This window comes from Leopardus geoffroyi, chromosome E2 (assembly GCF_018350155.1).
Source record: "Leopardus geoffroyi isolate Oge1 chromosome E2, O.geoffroyi_Oge1_pat1.0, whole genome shotgun sequence".
NCBI classification, from domain to species: domain Eukaryota; kingdom Metazoa; phylum Chordata; class Mammalia; order Carnivora; family Felidae; genus Leopardus; species Leopardus geoffroyi.
This window is the reverse complement of record NC_059335.1, coordinates 49,340,781-49,366,359: the sequence shown is the minus strand read 5'-3', so window position 1 is coordinate 49,366,359 and position 25,579 is coordinate 49,340,781. Positions and strand designations below refer to the sequence as shown.

At 48.7% G+C, this 25,579-nt stretch overlaps 1 protein-coding gene and 1 long non-coding RNA gene across 2 annotated transcripts in view; one reads left to right on the top strand and one right to left on the bottom strand.

Moving 5' to 3' along the window:
- The window catches only part of FA2H (fatty acid 2-hydroxylase), a 57,191-nt gene that overhangs the window by 7,430 nt on the left and 24,182 nt on the right, over positions 1–25,579 (top strand). Inside the window, exon 2 of the mRNA XM_045443540.1 lies at positions 22,589–22,681. Coding sequence (XP_045299496.1) covers positions 22,589–22,681 — 93 coding nt within the window. The remainder of the gene's footprint in view (positions 1–22,588; positions 22,682–25,579) is intronic.
- Positions 7,747–10,485, bottom strand: LOC123579451. The gene is made up of 4 exons (XR_006702774.1): positions 9,917–10,485; positions 8,970–9,023; positions 8,113–8,248; positions 7,747–7,797 (listed from the first exon to the last, which is right to left on the bottom strand). It is a non-coding gene; the product is annotated as an uncharacterized LOC123579451 (long non-coding RNA).

Sequence of the window (25,579 nt, the reverse complement as noted above, 5' to 3'; positions counted from 1 at the left end):
GCCCATTAGAACCTTCTCAACATTGCTTAGCATTGCATGATGCTCAGATTTCCCCCTGGAAAGTGGAATCAGGGTTTTTAGGGATCTCTAGTAATGGCTAGTTTTAGTTTTATAAGTTCCAGGTGTTAATGGTCCATAATAACCCACTTAGTTCCTAAGATCTAGTCCTTAGTCTTATATCATAATGAAAGGCTATGAAACGGGCATCATTTATCCACAAGGATGAAAGATAGACCTCCAATCTTTAAGTCAATTCAAGGCCCCCACTGTGAGACTGACTGCTATGGAGTAATATTAAGGGTCACCTATATGGGGCTGAATCAAGACTCTGTGATCCTGTACACCACCCCCCACAGGCCAGAAAAAGGTCAGACTAACCTGATTTAGTGGTTATCCCAGCAAGACCCATTGGCCTGCCAAGGGTAATGGCTTTTGCAGGTTGGAAAACAGGGTGTCATAAAAAATTCAGTTGTTCCTTAGACCTACATGGGAAAGTCTTTGACTCCTAGGAAAGAAGGTCACTTGAAATGAATCTACTTTTTTTTTTTAATGTTTATTTTTGAGAGAGAGAGAGAGAGAGAGAGAGAGAGAAGAGTGCAAGCAGGGGAGGTGCAGAGAGAGAGGGAGACACAGAATCTGAAGCAGGCTCCAGGCTCCGAGCTATCAGCACAGAGGCCATCACAGAGCTCAAACCCACGAACAGTGAGATCATGACCTGAGCCGAAGTTGGATGCTTAACCGACTGAGCCACCCAGACGCCCCAAAATGAATCTACTTTAAATGAAGACCAAACTTTCATAGAAAATGGAGCAGGGGTTTGGGAGAGGGGAAGCGATTATTTTTTAAAATGAAACGGAAGGGGTGCCTGGCTGGCTCAGTTGGTGGAGCATGCAACTCTTGATCGCAGGGTCATGAGTTTCAGCCCCACATTGGGTGTGGAGATTACTTTTTTAAAAAGGAAAAACTTAATAACAATTAAAAAATAAAAATGAAACTGAAAATTGTTTTAGTTTATTTTAACCTGACAGCAAAATTAAGATTGCATTCGTGGGCAGGTCCTTTAACTGAGCAAATAATGAATCAGGCGGTGTGCTTTTTGTGCACATGTGTAGTTTTTCTGACAAAACCGTATGAAAGTGACAGTGGGACATTCCAAACTTCACATTGTTCACAGCATGATCGTAAAGAGAGTCATTTTAGCTAGAGTATTTAAGAGCTGAGGATCTTTCTTGATCCTGTGATAAACAGGTCATTCATTCATTCTCTTTTGAAGAGCCTCGTCCTTTGTGGGTTACCTGTGTTTCAGCGTTAAACAGCCCAACTTTGCCAAATCCTTATTTTGCAATAGAATTGTGAGCAAAACAGTTTTCTTCAGTTTCGCTGACTTCATTAAATTCTTTGTATTTTGGCGTTAATTTTTTTAAATTTTTTTCATTTTTACCATTTATTTATTTTTGAGAGACAGAGAGACAGAGCATGAGCAGGGGAGGGGCAGAGAGAGGGAGACACAGAGTCTGAAGCAGGCTCCAGGCTCTGAGCTGTCAGCACAGAGCCCAATGTGGGACTTGAACTCACAGACTGCGAGATCATGACCTGAGCTGAAGTCAGACGCTTAACTGACTGAGCCACCCAGGCGCCCCTTGGCATTGATGTTCAATTTCACTTTGCAGTGAGCTTGCATTTCGTTACACTGTATATTGTCAGACGATAGCAACCCCAACCATCACTTTGCCTAGGTAGACTGGGGATTTGGGGGAGGCGGTGGTCAATCTGAGCAGGAATCAAATTCATAAATGGTCAGCTGACTTGTGAATAGCTGTACGTTCAGAGGATTTTTGCCATTCTTTGCAACTTGGATGTTCAGGGACTCAGATAAAGAACACTTGGATAATAACGATGCCTCTAGGACTAATAGTAACACATCCAAATTTGTATAGTGATTTACATTTTTCTAGATATTTCTCATAGATTTCTAGTTGAACCCTCAAGGTAGGTGGGGCAGATATCCATTCTCCCATTTCATAGATGAGAGACCTATAGTTCTGAGAGATCCCGCAATGTGGCTGGTCTCTAGGTGCCCAGTATTTCCAGTGCATACACATTAGGGACAAATCTTAGGCCTGAGATTAAACCAAGGGGCATCTTTTTCTTACTGATTTATAATCACTCCTTACATGTAAAGGATATTAACCATTTCCCATCATATGTATTACTATATTTCCTTCAGTTATTTGTCTTTTGAGTTGTCTAATGTTTTTTTCTCTATTTAAATCTTTAAAATTAAACCTTTAAAACATAAAACATTGTCTTATCATTCTTAGAAAGGACACGTCTACTTTATGATTTTGTAGTTGCCTAAATTTATTACCTACCTGAAATTTTTTTGATATCAGGAAAAAAATAGAGATTATTTTAGGTTTATATTTTTCAGATGACCAACCGGTTATCCCAATAGATTTATGAAATAATTGTTTTTCCCACTGGCTGAAAAAACACCTTTATCACACATCAAGCATTCACAGATATACTTTGGTCCATGTGGGGGCTTTATTCTGTTCCAATGAAATCGTTCGTTTTTCTTTAGGTTTTAACCATTAGGGTTTCCTCCCCCCACCGCCTTCCTTCTGTTCCATTCCAGCCAGGATTTTGCTGTCACATGTTCCACCAGAGAAAGCAAAGGGCAGGACAGGGGCTGAGCATCGTTTCTGGGCCACGTTGCCGGTGCTGGGGAAACAGTCTGACTTTCAGGGGCTGGGGCTGCCTGGCATGCCCTGGACCCTGAGGTCGTGTGGCGAGAGCCCGGAGGGAGTTCAAGGAAGCTCACGCAGGCGACAGGCCCCAGGCACCAATACTGGAAGGGAGGGAGGCGTCCAAAGTGGGTGTCCAAGCGGTCATGGAATGGCAGCGATTTCAGCGGGGAATGCAGGGGCGGGGAGGGGGGTGGTGAAAGCAGCATTGCCGCTGGAGCTCTGCACACGGATGGCTCCTGTGTGCCCACCCTCAGTGTGTCCGCAGCCGCGGCCGGAGGCTGGAAGAGCAGGGAAGCAGCTGTATTTGCTGACAGGGAACCTGGTGTCTTTCTTGCAAAGCGCTGGAAATCTCCAACTCTTGTCCCTCCGGCCAAGGGACATGGATGCTTTTGCCCCCACCTTCCTTCATCAAGATCAAGCGAGAAGCTTATTTAAAAAAGGTTCCTGGGTCTTTCTGGACTGATGGAAATGTCCTGCATCTTGACTTGGACATTGGCTGCCAGGAGGCATGTAATTGTCAAAACTTATCAAACTCTACACTTCAGATCAGTAGTTTTTTTGTTGTTTCGTTTTGTTTTGTTTTTGTTTTTACTCTATGAGAATTAGACCCAATTTTTTTTTAAAGGGAAGTAAATAAATTTAATACTTATTTAGTAACTCACTCCTGTAGATACGACCTCATGATGACAAAAGCTAGTGTTGATACATACAAAGCTTTAAAGATTGCTTTTACAATAAGACCCTGTGGAATGTAAATAGTAGGACTTTAGGTAGTGGGGATACTACTCGGTGTTCACGGGAGATTCTTTCAGCTGGACTGCAGTTTAAAATGTTTCAATAAGAAAACATTGGAAAAAAATACTAAGTAGTTACATTGTAGACATCACACAGAGAAAAATTCTTAAAGGAACAGTGGAAAACTAAAAGAAAAATCCACAGCACATGCACATTTAAGCGCAACAAAACATTACATTTCTAGTAATATTGTATTGCTTTCTCAAGAAGCTGTAACAAAGTACCACAAACTAGGTGGCTTAAAAGGAGACATTAATCATCTCACAGTTCTAGAGACTAGAAGTCTGACTTCAAGGTATGGGTAGAGTCGTTTCCTCCTGGAGGCTCTGAAGGAGAATCTGTTCCTTGCCCCTTTCCTGGCTTCTGGAGGGGCGGGCAGCTCTTGGCTTGTAGATTACACCACTCCAATTTCTGCCTCCATCCTCACAAACGCGCCCTTGCCTGTATCTCTGTGTCTGCATCTCCAAATTTCCCCACTTCTTTTGAGGACACCAGTCATATTGGACTCACAGCCCCCTTTAATCCAGTAGGACCTTAAATTAACTGCATGACGGCTGCAGGTACCCTCTTTCCAAATAAAGTCGCATTCATAGGTTCTAGGTAAACATGAATATGGTTGGGGGAGGGGGGTCGGGGGTGGGGGACACCATTCCACCCAGTATAGATGTCACTAAACAACTCTACCACTCGAACAACCTAGATGGAAGCAAGTGTGGTATGCATTACAGAACTGTGTTAGATTTCAGGAAAATTACCCTAGTAGCAACAGAGGTTCAAAGATTGAAGACTTGGATGAAAAGTTTGATGTTTCATTTGAATGAAAAAACATGCATGTACACTAACTCAAAGATTTACTTAGCATAGTATATTATAATATGTAATTATATGAGTATATATATATTATATATATATAATATATATATATTATATATATATATATATTTTTCTCCTGGGGGCACCCCTCAAATCTATAAAATTAAAATCTCTGGAAGCGAGATTCCAGAAATCCGTATTTTAAACAAATACTGTGTGTGGCTCAGAAGCACTGGAAAGTTTGCAGCCCACTGCCCTAGAAGGCTCAGGGCAGAGGGAAAATAGGGATGGAAAACTGGGAACATGAAAGTTTCTCGGTGGACAGGTCTCTTGGGAGTCCTAAAGAATCGGCATCCCCAGGCTCCTGGTGTGGGGCTTGTCACAGAGCAGTTGTGCAGACAGACCACCCTCTCACCCACCCATCCAGAAAGAGGAGGAGGCTGGGGTCTGCAGTCCAAGACCTGTGCCCTGGCTGTGTGATGCTATGTGACTCATGCAAATGCTCGTGGCCTCGGTTCCCTTATTCCCTGCATCCCTACCAGATTTGTGTGGCCACAGTGAAATCACATGAGATCTGTAAGACAGAAACGTGTAGATTAAACCAAAATAGGGTGATAATAAGCGCCTTCAGCCCCAGCTTCTGCCAAGAAAAGGTAGATTTCTCTTAGGCGGCAAGAGATAGATGTTTTCAGAACCCGAGTTGCTACGTAGCTCAGATCCTCTTGGGCAAAGCCACGCACCCCCCAGAGGAGCTGGAGAGTGGTGACATCCTAATCTCCCAGTGTGGCCCCTTCCCCCAGCTAGGGCCTGTGGGGTCTGTTCCGACCTGCTGCCCTCATTCTATCTTCACCTGGACAAGTGGACTGGACCGAGGAACTGACCACTGTTAGGACAGGATGTCTCCAAAGATGAGGCTGGCAAAAGCCTCAAGTGGCCCCGGGACCTGCAGGCCTGCCTTCCTCTGCTTACCATTCCTTTCCCTGTTCAGGCACAAACATAGATGACGTCTCCTCATGCTCAGGCTGAGTTCAGTGCTGAGGATAAAAAGACAACTGATCACTGCCTTCATGGGATATACCTGCCAGTGGAGGGGAGGAGACAGATAGGACAGTTAGAGGTGGTGACAAGAGCTACAACAGAATATCATATTTTATATAGACTGTTATAGTCTATGTGTATATACATATACATATGTGCATATATTATACAACAAAATAGATCATGTATTTTAGAACAGGGGCTGTGACAGAGTAACAGCTACAGCTTCTGACAGGAGTAGTCTGGCAAGTCTTCTCTGAAGAACTGATATCTGATGGAAACAAAGGAGTCATCATAAAGGAGACCTGGGTAAAAAAGCAAAAAAATTCTAAGCAGAAGGAACAGCAAGTGCAAAGGTCCTGGGGTATGTGGCATCAGGAATCCAAAAGGAGGCTCTTCTGCTGCTACAGCATTGCAGGTGAACAGGAGTGTGGTGTGGGGTGGAGTGGGGAGGGAAGCAGGAGCCCTGCCTCTGTAGAGCTCACAGTCATCATTGGGGAGGTTCGATTTTATTTCGAGACTAGGCTGGAAGATTTTAAGTGGAAGACTGAAAAAGTTGGTCTGTATTTTACTAGATTGTTCCAGCTCCCTTGTGGAGGGTAGGTTGCAGGGGGCCAAGAGGAGGAGCAGGAAGAGAGCTAAGAAGACATCGCTATTGTCCAGATGACAGAGGGAGGTTGCCTGGACTGAGCGGCTATTCAGACAGAGGAAGTGTCTAGGAATTGGAAATGTCTTGGACGTACAACCACTACAACTTGCTGATGGACCAAACGCTGAGAGTAAGAGAAAGAGTTGAGGATGATGCCAAGGTGACTTGAGTAACTGGGTGGTTTGGTATATGGGAAGTGAATGCTTGGGTGTAAGCCCAGATTTGGGGTGGGGTAATCAAAGTCCCTCGGGGCCACATTGCGTCTGAAATGCCAAGGAAACACTCGGGTAGAGATTTTAAGTGGTATTTGAATATATGAGTCCAGAGCTATGCTCTCCAATATGGTAGCCCCTTGCCACATGTGGCTTTGTAATTTCAAATTAATTAAAACGTGATAAAATCAAAGTTCAGTACTTCAGTTACATGAGCCACATTTCAAGTGCTCAGTAGACATAGGGGACCATATTGGACAGCACAGATCTAGAACATTTCCATCATTGCAGAAAGTTCTCTGGGGTGGCACTGGTCTAGCTAGAGCTGTGACCCAGAGTTGAAAGGTATTTCTCTCTAGGATAATGGCATCCTAATCTGGTGACTCTTTCCAGGAAGTTGGTATCCCTGTGTTGTTCAACAAATAGTTCCTTCTTGCCCTTGACCACACCAGATTGTGTATAAAGTGATGTCCCTGAGCGGTAGCTATATCAAAGAGGCACTGAACACCCCGAAGGACAGTTTGTCCCGGGATTGTTCAAGGACATCATCCCTTAAAGCACCTTATAGCGACGAGTATAAACATGATGTTTAATGAGCGTAAAACATGGAGCACAGGCTGTAGCTCACCAGGAGACACCAGTTCTCGGACTCGCCATGGCAATTTTCTTAGTTTAAGAGACGTGCACTGAGTTTGGAACTAGGTTAAATGAGAGTGGAAAAGAAGACACAGGCTCAGAACCCAACAGTCTTGTGTTCTAGAACTAATCATACCCCTGGAAACAAGCCAGTCAACCTCTCTGAACATAAACATCCTCGACTGTAAATGGGAGAAGATTCCATGTCCGGGCATGGAGAGAGAGAATAGTTTGCATCAGTAGATTGGAATCCGTAAAAAGTAGCAGGTATAAGGCAGGTTGATTTTCGTCATTGTTATTGTTTTGTTTTGCTTGCAAAACAGTTCAGTGCCTTCTTTTATTTTTGGCAATATAATCATCTGTAACCAACGTTGACAATAGCAGTGAATTATCTCTCTTAAACTAGTAGATCGTAAAAGGAAAATTTGGGAATATTATTTCTGGGATAGTGAGATATGAGGTCATTTGTAAACAGTGGTCTTGTTTCTTCTTTTAAAAACAGCAAAACAGGGGCGCCTGGGTGGCACAGTCGGTTAAACGTCCGACTTCAGCCAGGTCACGATCTCGCGGTCCGTGAGTTCGAGCCCCGCATCGGGCTCTGGGCTGATGGCTCAGAGCCTGGAGCCTGTTTCCGATTCTGTGTCTCCCTCTCTCTCTGCCCCTCCCCCGTTCATGCTCTGTCTCTCTCTGTCCCAAAAATAAATAAACGTTGAAAAAATAAGTAAATAAATAAATAAATAAAATAAAAAATAATATGATTTTTTTAAAATGGAATATTAAAAATGGGATAGAGTTGTATCAGGACACATACGGCTCAGCAAGCATCAAAGGCAATGCATTCTCTTGTATCTTGGATGGACGGTTGAAGCCCATGGCATAGACTCCCTGGAGAAGCTGTGGTTTCCTAGGAAAACAGTTAAAGATGAAAGTCACTGTCTCTTTGGTTGAGGAAAGAAGCCAAATATCTGAGGGATTTCTTTTTCTCTTTCTTACTGTTGTTACACACATTTTATTTACAACTAACAATACTTGAATTATGTGAAACTGAGCACAATTCATATTACCTGGCAATTTTACTTAATAGCCCAAAGCAGCTAAATTCTTTTATTAAACTTGTATTAGCTAAAAATGTTCTGCTGTGATGAAAAATACATATATAATAGGACTAGGATCTCTATCTAACACAAAGGGGAGAGTCAGAAAGTAAACAAATACTCACAGCCGAAGCTCCTCAAAGGACTTCACAGAGTAGAGCGGGGAATTTGGGTCCCGCTGCAGGACTTCCACTTGGTTAGTGTTATCGACAAGGTTGCTTCTGATCAGCTTGTTGAGTAAAGACTGGGCAGCTCTGTCTTCTGTCAGGAAAAAAAGAGCAAAGAATTTTATTTTATTTTTTATTATTTATTTTATTTTTAATTTTCATTTTTTTGAGAGCAAAGAATTTTAAAAGGCCATGAAATCCACCTTGAATTCATCTGAATTTACTTGCCATTGGCATTTTAAGCAGTAACATGTATTTGTGCTAGGACTTTATCATGCAATTCGGCCTCATATCCCTCTCCAGGATCTATTCCAAACAACTCTCCTTTCTGGAGGTTATCTATTCTTCCTATGTGTACCTAAGTATTTACTCCCCAATCTATGCTCAATAGAAAATTAAAAATTATTAGCTTAACAAACACATCACAGCAATAGGAAAAAAAAACCCCAGAAATTAACAAAGTTTATATTTTGATATCATATAAGCTATTTCTATCTTGTGATCTATGTTTAATATGTCCAAATATCATTAACTTTATTAGACAATGGGGATGCAACTTAAAATTTCTTTTATAATACCCTGTACAAGATAATCATTCAGGGAATATTTCCTGCTGCTGGAGTCCATCAGTGGTTCAAAACAAAATTTCCCTAAAATGTAAACAATGAAAATTCTTTCAACAACTATGTTGAACTTTTATTAGCACTGTGACTCCCATTAAAGTCAAACCAAGTTGGGCATAAAAACAAAGCCATGTAACAATCTATTCTCTTCAGACTGTAGAACCTTGTGGGTATAGCTCTAGGCTGTGTTACCTTTCTCTTCTTCATCTGCCTTCTCTGAATTAGCATTGGTCTTGACAACAGCACCTTTATCAGACACAAAGTGGCCGTCATTCAGTATCACATCCCATACCCAACAGCTGAGACAATTCAAATTCTATGAGACACTAGAAATGTAAAGGCCTGGGGAGCAGAAAAATAAATGAGGAAACCAAGCCACAGATAAAAACATTTTATTGTTCCTAAATAAATAAAGGTATGAAACAATGTTTCTAACATTTCAATTCTTTCCTATTCCAAGTCCTCTCACTATACCTCAAACAAATGTGACTTTCCCTCATATCAATATTTCTGAAATGTTATAGAAAGATGATCACAGCAGGCAATGATCACAAACCACCTTGATGTTCAACAGAGGAAATCATATTTCGTCAATATATACACGCTATAATGCCATTAGGATTCTATGTATATAAACTATTGATTAATAGAAATGCATATTCAAACAATGTTGTCGTTATCAAAAAATATACAGAAAAAGATTGTAAGTAAATTTGGAATGAGGTTAATGTTCCTATTCCCTCCACCCCGCCAGTAATTTTAAGTACATCAACAAAAATTTAATGGATTTTTGGTAGATATGATTTTAGATAATGACAATAGTTTAATTCTCAGGTTGCTCATACTTTGCCTCTCTCATCTCAAATTGAGGAATATTTTGAAAAAACAACAAATAATCTTTGGCAGTATATTCTCATGGACAGCAATCAATTTGATCATTTATAAGTCAATTAGGCATCCTCATGCTTATATTAAGGACAATACAAAGCAAAACAGTCCAGTTTAATTCCCAAATCAAACAACTGCCAGCATCTGTCAGCCCCCTTCCTGGTACATATATTTTTTTTCCAGACAGTTGTTATGTCACAGCAGAAATACTAAAGGAAATCACATGTGCTTTCAAACTAGCTTTTACTCACCATTGGCATCTGGTTTGATTTTCTCTTCCTTAAGATGCAAGTTGCTCAACTAAATGGAGAATATGGAGAGGGGGGGAAAGTGTCAGGAAAATCACTTAAAAGGTTGTGAATCAACAGAGCCTCCCCAATGAAGCTAGGGAGAAATGAGCCACACTCAAGACCTATTCATTAGGTTGTTCTGCTGGGCTCCTTTTGTTGACTAAATGAGTGAGAATAAACAAAATGTCCCATTAATACAGCAATAGAAAAAACCTGGTTACACAACAGCTCAAAATCCACACCTCCTAATTATAATCCCTAGAGAGAATTATAATTTGTGAGTTTGCTTAAGGCCCTTATTACAAAGACTCTCTCAGTAGAATACCACTTGAGTTGTCATTCTCTTGTATTACAAACAGGAAATTTTAAAAGATACTGGGAGATGCAGTCACACTTCAGACAGAGAATATCAGGTGGGAGGGCTGCAATGAAAAGCATCTGTGGGTAGGCATCAGTTATGTTGCAAGATATGTTTGAGCCACAGGACCACAACATGCCGATATGCATCCTCACATTCAAGATTTCCTTGTGATGGAAGCCTGATATATGTCTATTTTTTAGTGTTTATTTATTTTTGAGAGAGAGAAAGAGAGCAGAGTGTGAGTGGGGGAGGGGCAGAGAGAGGGAGACACAAAATCCAAAGCAGGCTCCAGACTCTGAGCTGTCAGTACAGAGCCCAACAAGGGGCTTGAACCCACGAACCACGAGATCGTGACCTGAGCCAAAGTTGGATGCTTAACTGAGCCACCCAGGTGCCCCTGGAAGTCTGATATTTTAAACAGAAAACAATCTGGGGTGTCATAGCACACTGTATAATCAAAATACCTAGCAATTTGAAGTGGGAAAGCAAAGAATTCAAAAAAAGAATTATTGGGGCGCCTGGGTGGCGCAGTCGGTTAAGCGTCCGACTTCAGCCAGGTCACGATCTCGCGGTCCGGGAGTTCGAGCCCCGCGTCAGGCTCTGGGCTGATGGCTCAGAGCCTGGAGCCTGTTTCCGATTCTGTGTCTCCCTCTCTCTCTGCCCCTCCCCCGTTCGTGCTCTGTCTCTCTCTGTCCCAAAAATAAATAAACGTTGAAAAAAAAATTAAAAAAAATAAAAACAGCAAAACACAGGGGCACCTGGGGGGCTCAGTCAGTTGAGCGGCTGACTTTGGTTCAAGTCATGAGCTCATGGTTCATGGGTTCGAGCCCCGCAATGAGCTCTGTGCTGACAGCTCAGAGCCTGGAGCCTGCTTCCGATTCTGTGTCTCCCTCTCTCTCTCTCTCTGCCTCTCCCCCATTTGTGCTCTCTTTCTCAAAAATAAATAAATAAAAAGATTTAAAAAAAAAAAACAGCAAAACATAGGGGCACCTGGGGGGCTCAGTCAGTTGAGCGTTCAACTCTTTATTTCAGCTCAGGTCTTGATCTCACAGTTGTGAGTTAAAGCCCCACATTGGGCTTTGTACTGGGTATGAAGCTTCCTTAAAACAAAACAAACAAAATCAGCAGAATATAGTATTTTCAGCATAGTCCTTATAGGACTGGAGCATTCCATGATAAGTCCAAAATGTATTTTAACATAGAAGTTGGGCCAGTGAGGAGATAATGTATGTTAGATGGTTTAAATGTATTTTCCTTGCACATAGCACATTCTATAAGCCTGCCTGAGGTGCTTGGAGGCCTAAGTCTTGAGAAACTACAGTCTAGAAGTGTCCTATCCAGTCCTGCAGGCTGTTGGTGCCGCTCATCGGGGTTAAAAGTCGGGTGCTGTAGTGCCCACCAGGACTTTGTAAGGCGGGACTGAGGAGGTAAGCCTCAGATCTCCTCCTGTCCGCCCTGACCAAGCCCAGGCCCCACCCCCACCCCAACATCGGGCTCCCAGCTGCCCCAAATCCCAGAGTCAGGCTTCCATTGGAAAAAAAAAACACGTGTCCGCTTGACTCGGTGCATTCCTGGGTGTGGTGCCCTAATCTGAGGTTAGAGGTAGAGAAGAGAGGCTCCCTGTGGATGCAGATGGTCCATGGCAGGCAGAGCCTAGTAGAGAATCAAGTTAATAGCCCGAAAAGTTGTGGGTGTATTCTGGAGAGATCTGAGTAGTGACTTAGTATTTTTAATCCACTGTCTCCCTTTTCTGATGTCCTGGATTGCCCAACTATACAGGCTTCTGCTTCTGGTGACAAGGTGGCTCGTGACGTGCTCCATGGGGGATCGTGTCATCAGGGGAAGCAATACCAGGTCCACAGTGAACCGATGTCAAGGACCCTGGAGGCTGGGGTGGTCTGGTCCATGCCCCCACACCTCCTGAGCGGGATAAGTTGGTCACACCCCAGGCACACGTTTGCCACTCGCTCTCTTTTCCTTTCTTCTTCCTATCGTGAATCCAGGGACAGCGGCCAGCAGAGTTCATCACCTTGCAGCCATCGTGGGTGGGCAACAAGTGGGGGTGTTTGGGGGGTGCCTTGTCACCTGCCAGGTATTATTGTCGGTTTTTTTTTTTTTTGGTTTTGCACAGAAAGGCTTTATTTTAAATGTTTTAAGGAGAGGACGGGCCCCAGGGCTTCTGGTTTGGACCTAGTCTGGCAGAGGGCAGCTCGTTAGAAATGAAAGCAAGCAGATCTGCTGCCTTCCTTTTAGCCCTAAATTTCTAGCCACTGAAAGCAACCAGTGGTCCCCTACAGGCCACAGAAGGCTTCCTCCCAAGGGAGACTCTTGGTGCAGCTGTGGTTCTGGGTCTGCACCCGCCCCCCACCCCGGCCTACCCCCCTCCTACCTTCCCAGGACCACATCGAGTCCAGTGCGGACTGGAGTCCCCACCTTCCTTTGGGCCCCTAGAGGCCGGAGGCAGCTGGACACAGGGCCTGGGCACCATCTCGTTTCAGAGAAAGGGTTTTCAGGCCAAACCCAGGCTGCGGGATAAAAGGCCATCTGTCCATCCCTGGGTGCCCAGCCCCGGCTTTCCTGAACAACATTCCTTTATGCCAGCCCCCGCCTCCTGCGGCCCCCACCCTCAGCACACTGCTTCCTTTCACCGCCTCTGGGTCGGCTTGTTTGTTTACCCTGCAGAGTGCAGGCTTTCTGTTGTTCTTCTCTTTTCTCTCCCCCTTGTGCGCCCTCCAGGCAAGCCCTCCCTGGGGACAGCAGGGTCTGAGGGGCTAAGGCAGAGTCCCCGCCAGGGACCCGGGAGCCTCCCGGTGAGCCCTCCCAGAAGAGGCAGGGGTGGTGCGCGAAGAACCTTAGTGGGACCGCACTCGGCGTGGCTTCCTGTCTGGCTGTCCCAGCAACCATTTGAGACTCCTGGAAGCGGTGACTTGGTCCCTCTGTGCCTTTGTTTCCCCCATCCGTGGAATACCTCATGCCAGTCTCTCAGGGACAACCGTGTCGATACCAATGAGATGCCGGCCACGCATGTGGGGTGGGAAAGGCGCTCACCATGGAGGTGGCTCGTCTGTCCCAGAGCCACGTGCCCCAGTGGAGGGGGAACGGGGCAAAGCTGGCCTGGTTTCCACTGAAGAAGGCGGCAGTTTGCCCGACACCCGCCCCCCTCCCCAGTTCAGCCTGCCTCTTCCCTGTGGGGAAGACTAGGAGTGACTTTTCAGGCCCCGAGGAAGGGGAACCAGGCCAGGCCTGGCTGCCAGACAGCCAACAGCGGGCTAGGAAGGGGGCGGTGCCTGAACATCTTCCCCGCCGCCGAGGGCTCTCTGTGCCGGCTGCCACGGCAGATCTGGTGGGAAGGCTGGGTTGGGCACGAGACCCTGGTTTTTGCCACCTCCCCCGCAGAGGATGAGCGACAGACTCTCCACACGTCCCTGGATGCCTCTTCCAGTTGTTTTCTGGCTCAATTCCTTCTCCTTCCGTGGTCTTGTCTCCATCCCGGGGGAACCTGGTTCAGGCCTCGTGCTAGTTTGCTAGGGTCGCAAAGTCCCACAAACTGGGTGGCTTAGGCAACAGGGATTTATTGTCTTGTGGTTCTGGAGGCTAGAAGTTCTAGATCAAGGTGTTGGTAGTAGGGTTAGTCCCCGCTGAGAGCTGGGAGGGAGCACGGGTTCCAGGCCGCTCCTTAGCTTCTGGGGGATTACTGGCAATCTTTGGAGTTTCTTGGCTTGTAGGTGCTTCACCCCCCGTCTCTGCCTTCACGTGGTGTCCTCCCTGCTCTTCAGATTTCACCTCTTTATAGGGACACAGCTCGTATAGGATTAGAACCTCATTTTAACTAATCACTTCTACCATGGCCCTACTTCCAAATAAGGTCACATTTTGAAATACTGGGGGTTAGCCCTCCAATATATGAATTGGGAGGGGGCAGAGTTCAACCCGTACCAGACCTCTGTACTGGGAAATGAGGCCCCGTAGGTCACACCGTTGGTGCCCCGCTGTGATTCCTTCACACCGTCACAGATTTTGTCTCCTTTCCAGCCACACATGGGGAAAGAGAACCAGTAATTGGCTTCCTCTTGGAGTCAGTCCTCCCTGCTAGACTGGAGGCAGGGAGGAGGCCGACGGTCACCCTGCAGTGAACCTTGCTGGGCTCTGGCACCCAATCCATTCAGGGCCTTGATACAGCTGGCTGTAGGCCTGCCCCACGCGGGTGCAGAGTCCGTGTTCTGGGCCTTGCACGGGAGAACAAAACCCCTGCTCTTGGCTGTCCACGCGCATCCTTCTCTGTGGCTGTACCATGAGGCGGAGGGCCGCAGCTCGCCCAGCACTTCAACCCGGCAGACCAGGGGCTGCGTTTGCACTCAGGTCGGTTTAGCCCACATCCTTTGTCTGTTGGTTTTAAATGCAAAACAAATCTTAAAATCTGGAAATTTCACACAAATATCTAGTTTTCCAGCTTTTCTTAGAAATGGGGAGGTCTGCAACGCTCAGCTCCTTCCTCACCTGACCTGGACCTGAGTCAGGTCTGCTCCCCCTTCGGTGGGGCACACCCCCTCAGGCTTCCTGAGGTCCACTCCATTCAAGACCAAGTGACCATGACCCTTGGTTTCTGCTCCTGCTGCGCATTTCCCATGTTTCTTTCATCTCTAGCAAAAAGGTGCCTCACGGTTTTGTTTTTTGTTTGGTTGTGTCTCGGCACCTCATGTTTTAAAAATGAGAGTGAGCGTTTTTCCCTGTGGGGGTGAAGAATATTCCCACGTGTTTTTATGCAAACAAAATGAGTCTATATTACGAACCACACTTTGCCCACTTCACTCATTGGTGTCACCGGCCCAACCTCTAAGGGCAGGGCAGGAACTCGGGATGCCCTGTCAGGCCTAAGCGGTTTCTCGTTGCTAGAGAAGGATCCTCAGGTCACATAGCAAGTTGGCAATGGAGCCTGGTCTAGAACCATGCCCCTTAGTCTAGAGGTGAATCTGCAGCCTCTAGAACTAGAGGCTGGCCCCAGATTGTTCCCCCGGCCCCAGGCTGCCCCCCAGGACTACCTCCCTGAGAGACGGGTGTCGCGGGCACTGGCTGGAACCTTAGGGAGCCGACAGGAGTGACTCCTGGGTCCTCTCTGAGTGGGGGTCTGAGATTGCTGAACTCAGTGTGAGAGAGGACAGAGGAGGATAGAACCCAGGAGGGGCAGTTGTGTCCACAGGACTCTCCATGAGAGGAGAGCCGCGGCTTGGATATAAAGCCTCTTGATTAGCCAGGAACTGGCATTGCCCTGGGAGAAGCTAGGGCTGGCACTGCTGTCGCACCGGCTTCTCTCCTTGCAGCTCTGAACAGGGGCTGGAGGATCTGAGGAGATGGAAACGCCCTCCTGCCGCCGCCGCCATATTTCCCAATACGTTCAGAGTTTCTCACCTCAGAATGGGCGGGGCCTGCCTACTGGGTCTCCTTGGCCCATCACATCGGCCATCCTTGAGCACGTTGACCTTCTCTTTCTAAGTACACACAGGGTTTGGAAGGCATCGGGGAGCTCTCTTTCCACCTGCCCCGCCCACACTTCCGTGGCCTCTCCAGGCCTGGGCCCCTAGAGCCTCAACAGGCCACCACGTACGCATTAATGTGTCATCCCACAAGCACGAATACTGACCCTGTGCCATCATCTGGGGACCTAGCGGTGAGCGAGACAGCGAACCTCTGCCCTCATGGAGCTCACGTTCTAGCTCGGGAGACCGTCACGGGGAAATGCAGGAGAGCGAGATGCTTTCACCACCGCGGGAGCACCACCCTGCTCCGGCCATCAGGCTCTTCTCAAACAGCCTCGGACCTGGCCATTAAAGTGCCTCTAGCCGTGTCTCCTGCCCCCTTCACGGGGGGGGGGGGGGAAGGATGCCAGGACGAGGAGGTGGGTGTTCCACCCCATTCTTGCTGCCCCACAGCCACCCGTGTCCTCCAGGCGGGCCCTCTGAGGAAGCTATCGCCTTCCACAGATGGGCCGCACACCCCCTGTCAAACTACACTCAAACTACACTCATTCGCACTTGCGCCGACCACTCTTACAAAAGCCACTGAGAGCCTGACTACCTAGCTCTCCCCTCCTTTACCGAAACACTGAAACTTGTTCAGCCCAAAGGCAGAACGGTATTCCAAATACTGGAAAAGAACGCACGTGCTCTTCCCTCTCTGACGCATTTCGGTTTTTAAAGATCTCTCTGGCTTGCTTCCAGGAGCGGGAGAGTCTTTTAAATAATGCATTGTGGAAGTTTCCAAGAAACTTTTTTAAAAAAATATTTTTTAACGCTTGAGCTTGTACCCTAGTTCCCAGGAACGACCTTTACACACTTCTGATTCATGGATGGTGTTTGCCTGTGGAATTCAAGGGTGAGCCCGGCTCAACTATAAAATAAACACCGGGGCACGGAAGGCTGGAAAATGTGGCCCAGACCAGTGCGTGCGGGGCAGCGGCTCCCAGGAGGACCCGTTCCTGGAACCCCCGCGCCCAGGGTCAGATGGGAGCAGCCTCCAGAGCGGGGGTGGAAGCCCTTCTTCGGGAGGGTCTTTGTCCTGTTTGTGGGGGTAAAGGCGCTGAGGCCTTGGAAGCCTCACAGCTGGACTCGAGAAAAATAGTCAACGAAAGACACGCTAGAGGACACTTCCTGCTCCCCAAGTGTATCTGCTCCTGGTGCTACCAGCGTGCTGACTCCCCTTGAAGTCTCCTCCCGGACCAGAGGTGTGTACAGTCTTGTGATTAATAACCTGGGCGTCTGCCAGGGAGGGGTGTGGTCCTGAGGAGGCCACCCAGAGAGCACCTGGCTTATGCGTGGTCAGTCTGGAGCTTATTTGCCGAGAGCGTGTCACCCATGACATTGCTACCTGGCGGCTCCAGGACTCTCCAGTGGAGAGGAAGCTGGGGTCCCAGAAGGAGGGAGGAGGTGGAAAGGAAGAAGGGTGCCTGCTCCCTTTCCTCCCTCCCTCTTGCCCTCCTCCTCCATGGGCAGCACACCACCCCCCCCCCCCGTGCCAGCCTTCACTGGCCTGATCCGGGGTTCAAGGGACCCATCTTTTTTTTTTTTTATTTACTTTAGAGAGGGAATGTAAACCAGGGAGAGAGGCAAAGAGGAGAGGGGGAGAGAGAGAGAGGGAATTAGAATGAATGAGAATCTTAAGCAGGCTCTAAGTTCAGCATGGAGCCCTATTCCCATGACCCTGGGATCATGACCTGAGCCGAAATCAAGAGCTGGGCACTCAACTGACTGAGCCACCCAGGCGCCCCTCGAGGGAATCCCCAGCCGCTGCGTGCTGGCCATGCCATGGGCGTGGCTCTCTCCCACTTCCCTATTTTCATCTAGGATTTTTCCAGTTGAATGAAAAAAAAAAAAAAAAGTAAAAGTTCTGTTTCCATTGGAAGCCCACACACCTGTCTGTGAAACTGGGTTTTTACTGATTTTTAAGAAACCCTTGGAAGTGGAACGTGTAGACATTGACTGTACTTCCTGTCACATGTAGATGAGAGAGCCCCGCACAGGCCAGTTTGAATCAAGAAAATAATGATGCACAATTAGTTCTCACAAAACAAAATTTTAGGTTGTAATTTTTCTGCATTAATAAATATTTATAAACAGGTCCCTTTAAAAAAAAGTAAATGTCAAGTTGCCGAATGTCCTTCCTTAGGAAGAACTGTCTTTCATTCTGAAAGTATGTGTTTCCTACCTATTTGGTGTTGAAATTTTCGTTCATTTATGAAATGCTGCTGATGGTAGTTAAAAAAATTTTTTTAATGTTTATTTTTAAGACAGAGAGAGAGAAAGAGAGAGAGTGGGGTAGGGGCAGAGAGACAGGGGACAGAGGATCCAAAGCAGGCTCTGCACTGACAGCACAGAGCCCAATGCTGGGCTTGAACTCACGAACTCCGAGATAATGCCCTGAGCTAAAGTCGGATGCTTAACAGACTGAACCACCCAGGTACCCCTAAAAAATATTTTTATTTGGCAAAATAAAATGCTAGCACTCCTGTGTAAGTCTGACTCACTTTTAATTCTGCTTAACACGTGTACTTGGCCAAAGAGCGCCAAGAATATATGGCTCGGATTATTGTAATTTTGACCCTTGTATCTGGGCACTGCCCTATCCAGAGTGGCATCTTAAGAAGGTGTGCTCAGTGTCCCGGGCCACTTGTCTCATCTAAGAAGGTTCATTTTACATTCTCAGGAAGCAGTAGCCCGGTGGAGCCTCAGGACTTTATACCCAGCAGCCACGCCCCCGGCAGCCACGCCCCCGGCGGCCACGCCCCCCCTTCTGCCTGACCCTCAGGGAACCCTGGCCGCTTCGCAAAGAACATTGAAACGTGGTCCATTCAAGAAATAATGAGTGGAGCACCTAATATTTCCAGGAGCCCATCCTAGGCACCGTAAGAAAGAGGAAATGTATCCTGCCCTATTGGGATCCATTGCACAAATGATATAATTGCCCAAACGTACGTTGCCCAAGCAAGAGGCAGGAAATTATAAGTGCCAACTGAGGCAGGAGGGACACATGGACAGTATGATTTTTTTTTTTTTTAATTGACAGATGAGAGGCGCCTGAGTGACTCAGTCTGTTGAGCGTCTGACTTGATTTCGGTTCAGGTCGTGACCTAATGGTGTGTGGGAGTTGAGTCCCGCGTGGGGTTCTGCACTGACAACGTGGAGCCTGCTTGGAATTGTCTCCCTTTCTCTCTGCGCGCTCTCTCTCTCTCTCTCTCTCAATAATAAATATTTACAAAAATAAGAAAAAGTTGGCAAATGAAGAGATGATACAGTTGTTCATACAGTCGTTTTGAAGATTAAAGGACTGGGCACAGAGGAAGCATTTGTGAATATTCACCTTTGTCATCATCCTGGAAGGATGACATTCGAGAAGGAAAATGCTGGCTAGAGGGGAAAATTAGAGTTAAATCCAAGGGCGTGACAGCAGAGCAGTTTGGAAATACAGGGGAAAGATTTTAAATATAGGGAAGTCAACCATAAGCCGATTTACAGGGGGTGATACTGTGTTCGCTTTTAGGAAGTGGTGTCAGAGGGGACAGGGGACAGCAGGGCTTTGGGTTAGACCATAATGTGGGTAGTTGGGAACATGCTCCGGAGGCAAGGAGTGGGGCCAGGGTCAGAGAGATAGAGATGGGGAGTCTTCTGGGCTGATGCTGAGGCACATCATGGGTGCTCAGACGTGTGTGGCTGGATGAATGCATGAAAACGGTGGCTGTGGATGAGAGCCGCGCGGGAGGAAAGATGTGAGGGAAGAGGCAGGGGCCACGGTGGTGCCGCGCTGAGACCATCAGCCCCGAAGAGGAAGCTGATGAGGAGCCAGGGCTTCCGGTCCCTGCAAACTCCCCCTTGCCGGTCTCCTTTTCAGGCTTTCTCTGTGTTCTGCTGCCTGCTGGTCTCTCCTTCATTGCTCTTCTGGGCATCCCAGCCCTCATCACATATCTTTTGGGGCCCTCCAGTGAACAGGTGTGCCGGTCCAAACCACCTCCCGGGCCACACCAGCTCTCCACACGATGCCAGCAGCAGACGTCCATACGAAAGGCTTCAAGGGGGGGGGGGGGAGGGTGGTGGAAGCTAAGTGAACGTGTGTGTGTCAGATGGCAGCCCCCAAGGGCCGGCGGGAGCTCAGTCCCCCTCATGTTCCACACCAGGGAGGCGTGAACGCTGCTGGGTTCTGTGCTGGCCCCATCACATCTGCCTTAGATGAGGAACAGCCGGCCAATCCTTACGCTGAGAGACTCTGTTATGTGCTAAGAGGGTCTTGAGGAAAAGCAGATGACAGAGGGCTAGGGTGTTACATAGCCTCAAATAGGTGTGAGCCTCGCAGGTGAAAAGGATAAAGGTGCACAGTCCTAGAGGGAAGGAACCAGGAGCGACTCCTGGAAAATTGGAGGGAGCCAGTTGGGCAGAAAGAAGACTTTTCCAAGGACTGGAAATCTCAGGAAACAGTCCAGACTTGAGTGAGCAGAAACACGGGTTGGAAGCGGCCCAGGGCCGTGAGGGGGATGGCCCTTTCTTCTGCTCCCGGTTTGTGTCTGCCATTCAGGGATGTGTGAAAAGCGTAGCACAGAAACATTAAATGATAATACGTGTGCTGACTCCTTCCCTGTTTGGGATGGGCGGGCAGGTCCCCAAGACCAGCATTTTGTTTTATTGAGAGGGACCGATGGGGTTGCAGTGAGTGGACGTGGGGCTGCAGAGAAGGGTCAGATTACACAATTTAAGAAAGGATTTGGGGGGTGCCTGGGTGGCTCAGTCGGTTGAGCGTCCAACTTCAGCTCAGGTCACAATCTTGCGGTCCGTGAGTTCGAGCCCCGCATCAGGCTCTGGGCTGATGGCTCAGAGCCTGGAGCCTGCTTCCGATTCTGTGTCTCCCTCTCTCTCTGCCCCTCCCCTGTTCATACTCTGTCTCTCTCTGTCTCAAAAATAAGTAAATGTTAAAAAAAAATTTTAAGAAAGGATTTGGGGTGCCCCGGAGAAAATAACTATCAGGAGGAAGGGAGAATCAATAGCTCGGTGACTGGGGGTGCTCCAGGGTATTTTGAGGGTAGAACAGAACTAGAAGGGATGAGTTTATTATGTGACATTTGTATTGGATATTTAGGGAATTTCATTGTACAATATGCTATGAAATCCACTCTTCCTTGACCTTAAGAGGTCATTTGAGATCCTTTTTTATAATTTTTTAATGTTTATTTTTAAGAGAGAGCAAGTGGGGGAGGGGCAGGGAGAGAGGGAGACAGAGGATATGAAGCAGGCTCTGCACACTCAGCACAGAGCCCAATGGGGGGCTCAAACTCACAAACCATGAGATCATGACCTGAGCCGAAGTCAGACGCTCAACCAACTGAACCACCCAGGTGCCCCAAGATCCTTTTCTAAGAATTCAAGGGGTGCCTGGGTGGCTCAGTCGGTTAGGCATCTGACTCCTGATTTTGGCTCAGGTCATGGTGTCACAGTTCATGAGTTCAAGCCCCGCATCCGGCTCTGTGCTGACCGTGCAGAGCCTGCTTGGGATTCTCTCTCTCTCCCTCTCTCTCTGCCCCACCACTGCGTGTGCTCTCTCTAAATAAATAAATAAATAAACTTTAAAAACATTGAAGGAAGGAAGGAAAGCAAAGAAAGGAAGGGAGAAATAAAGAGAAAAGAAAAGAGAAAAGAGAAAAGAGAAAAGAAAAGAAAAGAGAAAAGAAAAGAATTCAGGTATCAGTACGGTGACCCAGACTAAAAACACTGACATATCCACCGCAAGACAGGACCACAGAAGTCTACTTTTACTTGGGTTGATATGGGTTTCCCCAGAGAATGCCAGCTTCGCTGTCACCCCCAGTTTCTCTTGGTTCGTTTGGAAGCAAAAACGTAAGAACTGTGCCAATAGAAACCCCAGAGGGCTGCTTCAGCTCCTCAGTCCTTGCCAAGTACCCTGCTTCCGGGGTCCCCACCACGGTCACCAGCACCACAGTATGCTTTAGTCACGGGGCATCTGAGGGCAGGCCTCCCAGTGGCATTGCTCTCCCCACCTCTCTCCTGCCCTCCCCAGCCTCCTCACCACCACCCCATGACGTCAGGGCCAGCTGCAGCCATGTGACTTTCCTGGTACATTCCACAATTCCATTTCCTTCTGACTTGGCTTCTCTGCGACTTCGATTTCACCTTGAGCCCATCTGGGCACCTCTCTGCCAGTTCTGCCCCATGTACAGCTGCTGACCCACACATGGGAGCTCCTAGAGGGACCGTCTTCTTCTCTGGGCTGCATTTCTTATGGGCATATGGACCTAGCTGCCCCAGCCTGTGACCCACGGGCTCTGCAATTCCTGGGAAGGGAGGGAGGTGCGGTGGTCACTGGAACGGCACAGTGAGCCTACCAGGTGCCCAGGGTGCCACCCTGTGCCTCCCTCTGCCTGACACCTGCCAGGGACCTAGAGAGAGAGAGAGGCTGGCGGGGACTCCCTTGCCCACAGCATACCCACTGATGGCTCTAACTTCCTACAACCTCTCTGCCAGCTTTTTTTCTCTCCCATACCTTTCTGCCTCTTGTTCTTACAGAAATTATTTTTTAAAAGGAGGAGAAAATTGCAGAGAACGACACAAGTAGCGTCTACCTATTTTCAGATGCACTCAGTGTCCTTGATTTCCGCCCACCCTGCCCCAGCAAGAGGCTCTCGTCACTGTGGGCTGCCTCGCCTTGGGCTGGCTCCCTGCTCCCTTCCCCCCACTCCCACCCCAGCACCATAGATAACCACCTGTATCTTCTCTCCCCAGGGCTCCGTGGAGAATGGGACTGTGGCCTCTGTGAACACTCAGAAGACAGACCCTTTGATGGAGCCAAAGTTCAAAGTGGTGGACTGGGACAAGGTAGCTGGCAGAGGGCAGGGCTGGGAGATGATCGGGGGCTCCTGGGGCCAAGGCGGGAGTGTGTGGAGCCAGAGGCTGTGCGTGTTTGTGACATCCTCCCAGGAGGGTTGAGATGGGGAAGCAGACATTCATAGCACGAAAGCAAACCAGAGCCGAAGTGGTGGGTGTGGGGAAACTGCGCACACGGGGCTTCTTCCGACCAAACACCCCAGAGGGTGGTCTCCCACAGAGCCTGGGGCTGAGAAGAACACAATGACAAGTTCTGAAGGTCCAGACAAACCCAGCTTGACAGGCCTGCAGGGCAAAGCTGTCCCCAGGCGCTAATAATCACTCTCAGGGGTCACCGGCCCATACAGGGGAGGGGTGGGGGGAGGGGGGAGCCTTGAGGCCCCGGGGGAGACAGCTGGCACCATTTACAACATCCATCTGTGGCACCTGACCTCTCCTGCTGTGATGAAGCGGGTCACACATGCTGGTTTGAGGAATCCTGGATGAGCTGACGGGTCACAGTGGAAGTGAGTTCGTTCAGTGGAACAGGGGTAGAAGCTGTATCACCTGGGAGATCTGGGGGGAACCAGACTTGAGCGCCATTTCCCTCCAACCTGGGTTGTGGAACTGTCCCAAGCCTGGAATAGACACCACCGTGCACATCCATGAATGTCCCCTACCTGTGCTGGACACCAGGGTCAGGAGGCAACAGGACAGGCCCCCGCCCCCAAGGAGCACACAACCTGCTGGGGAGGACAGAGCATCCCGGCCAACAGTTATTACAACTTGGGGAGATGTGAGAAGCACACCCAGAGAACATAGGTGGCCAGAGGTGGGGAGGATCCACAAAGCTGCTTGTTTCTTGGGCCCCTTTCAGGAAGGACCCCGGGAACCCGGAGACAGCAGCTGTCACATGGGAACTGCCACTGCCTCTGGGGGAGCCCCTCAGCCCATGGCAAAGACGCCCCTTGGGTGTCTTCTCTGGAAGTTTTGGGGGCTTGGACTTGTTCTACACATGGGTAGGACGGATGGGGAGACAGCCAGCTTGAATGGGACAGGGACCCCAGAAGCTGTGGCATCAGGGCCTCATCCTGGAAAAACAGGAGCAGCTGAAGGGGGGGGAGGGTGTGGGGATGAGGGCAGGCCCAGAGAGTGAGCTGCGGGTGTCCAGCTCAGGGCTCAGCGGCTGGGTGGTCTGGAAAGGAGCAGCGAAGAGGGATGCTCGGGGCCGTGAGCTTGGCCTGGAGGGTTGAGTGTAGGAAAGGCAATAAAGAGAGAGCCGACCAGGACTGGATGGACGTGGGCAGCCTTGTGGCACCGTGGCAAGGGAGAATCAGAGAGAATGATCCTGGAAGGGAGGGGACTGCCAAGGGAGGCTGGCTGGGGACAAGGGGATTCTTTTTTTTTTTTTTTTTTAAGTTTATTTATTTATTTGAAGAGAGAGCACGCGAGCGAGAGCCGGGGATGGGCAGAGAGAGGAAGAGTCCCCCGCCCCACCAAGCAGGCTCCACACTGTCAGCACAGAGCCCAACGCAGGCTCAAACTCACGAACCGAACCATGAACACACAACCCAAGGCAAAGTCTGACGCTTAACAGACTGGGCCACCCCGGCACCCCAGGAGACAAGGGGATCTTGTGTTGCCAGCCCCGCCCTGGGGCAGGGTCCTCTCAGTCTCCCCAGGCTGCAGGTTCAAGGCTGACTCCAGCCGTGTCACTGTATGTGGCAGGGGGAGGGGAAATCAAGTCCTGTTCCTCCATGTGCCCGGTGCCCCGCTCCCCACCAGCCCCGCTCCCCACCAGAGTGGAAGAGAGGCCTCCCTCCTCCTCCCCTCCCAGGGCCTGCTCCTGGCTCCTGGCAGCCCAGCCTGACTCACCTTCCCTGCCCCTCTGTCATTCTTCCACACACTTTCTCTCTTCCTCCTCCCCCCTCCTCCTGTGTCTCCGGCTGAGAGAGGGCTTGGAGACCTGCCCTGGGAAGGGGCCCCCAGCCCCACTGGGAGCAGTGGGGGTCAGCCTGGAGAGCTGGGCTTCCCAGGGAGAGTGAACAGTGCCTGGCTTGCTTTTTCTTATTTTTTTTTTTAAGTTTATTTATTTATTTGGAGAGAGAGAGAAAGAAAAAGAGAACGTGAGCTGAGGAGGGGCAGAGAGAGAGAGAGAGGGAGAGAGAGAATCCCAAGCAGGCTCAGCGTTGTCACTGCAGAGCCCCACACGGGGCTTAATCTCACGAACCAGGTCAGATCATGACCTGAGCTGACATCAGGAGTCGGACGCTCATCTGACTGAACCCGGTGCCCCGCTTTTCCTTATTTTTGCATTCGTCTACCACAGGTTCAATCCCAGTCCCTTTGTGGGAGTGGAGAGGCTGGGCGAGCCCTTAAGCCCCTGGTCTGATTTAGACCCTACACCTGTTTCTGCCCCAGGCCAGGGGCTTGGGGGCGTCTGTTGGGTCTGGACCTTGAGGAGCTGAGGAGAGAGGCCAACAGGGCAGTAGCTTTGACTCAGCCGGGGTCCTGGGCCTGGCGGGGACTTGGACACCACTCTTAGGGCAGGACTTGCCAAAGTTAACCCTTCGTGTTTTGTGTTCAAGGGAGGCCCTCTGGGGGGCTGATAAGGAACGGCCTGGAAGGTGGAGGACAGAGTGAGCTGTTCTGGAAAGAGTGAGGGGAAACTGAGGTGGGGGTACCTGGGCAAAGGGCAGAAGGTTCTGAAAGGGCCAGGAAGCAAGCCCAGGGTGCCTCGCCCTGCTTACAGGTACAATATCGGCTGACTTTCAGGCTCTGCATGGGATTTTACTGGAACAATTTCTAAATCGTTTACTGGATCACTCAGTCATGCCCAGCTTCCTTGTGGGATGAGAAACCACACTGTAGCTCCTCATCCTACACTAGCCCCTGCATGTCTCTCCCCGT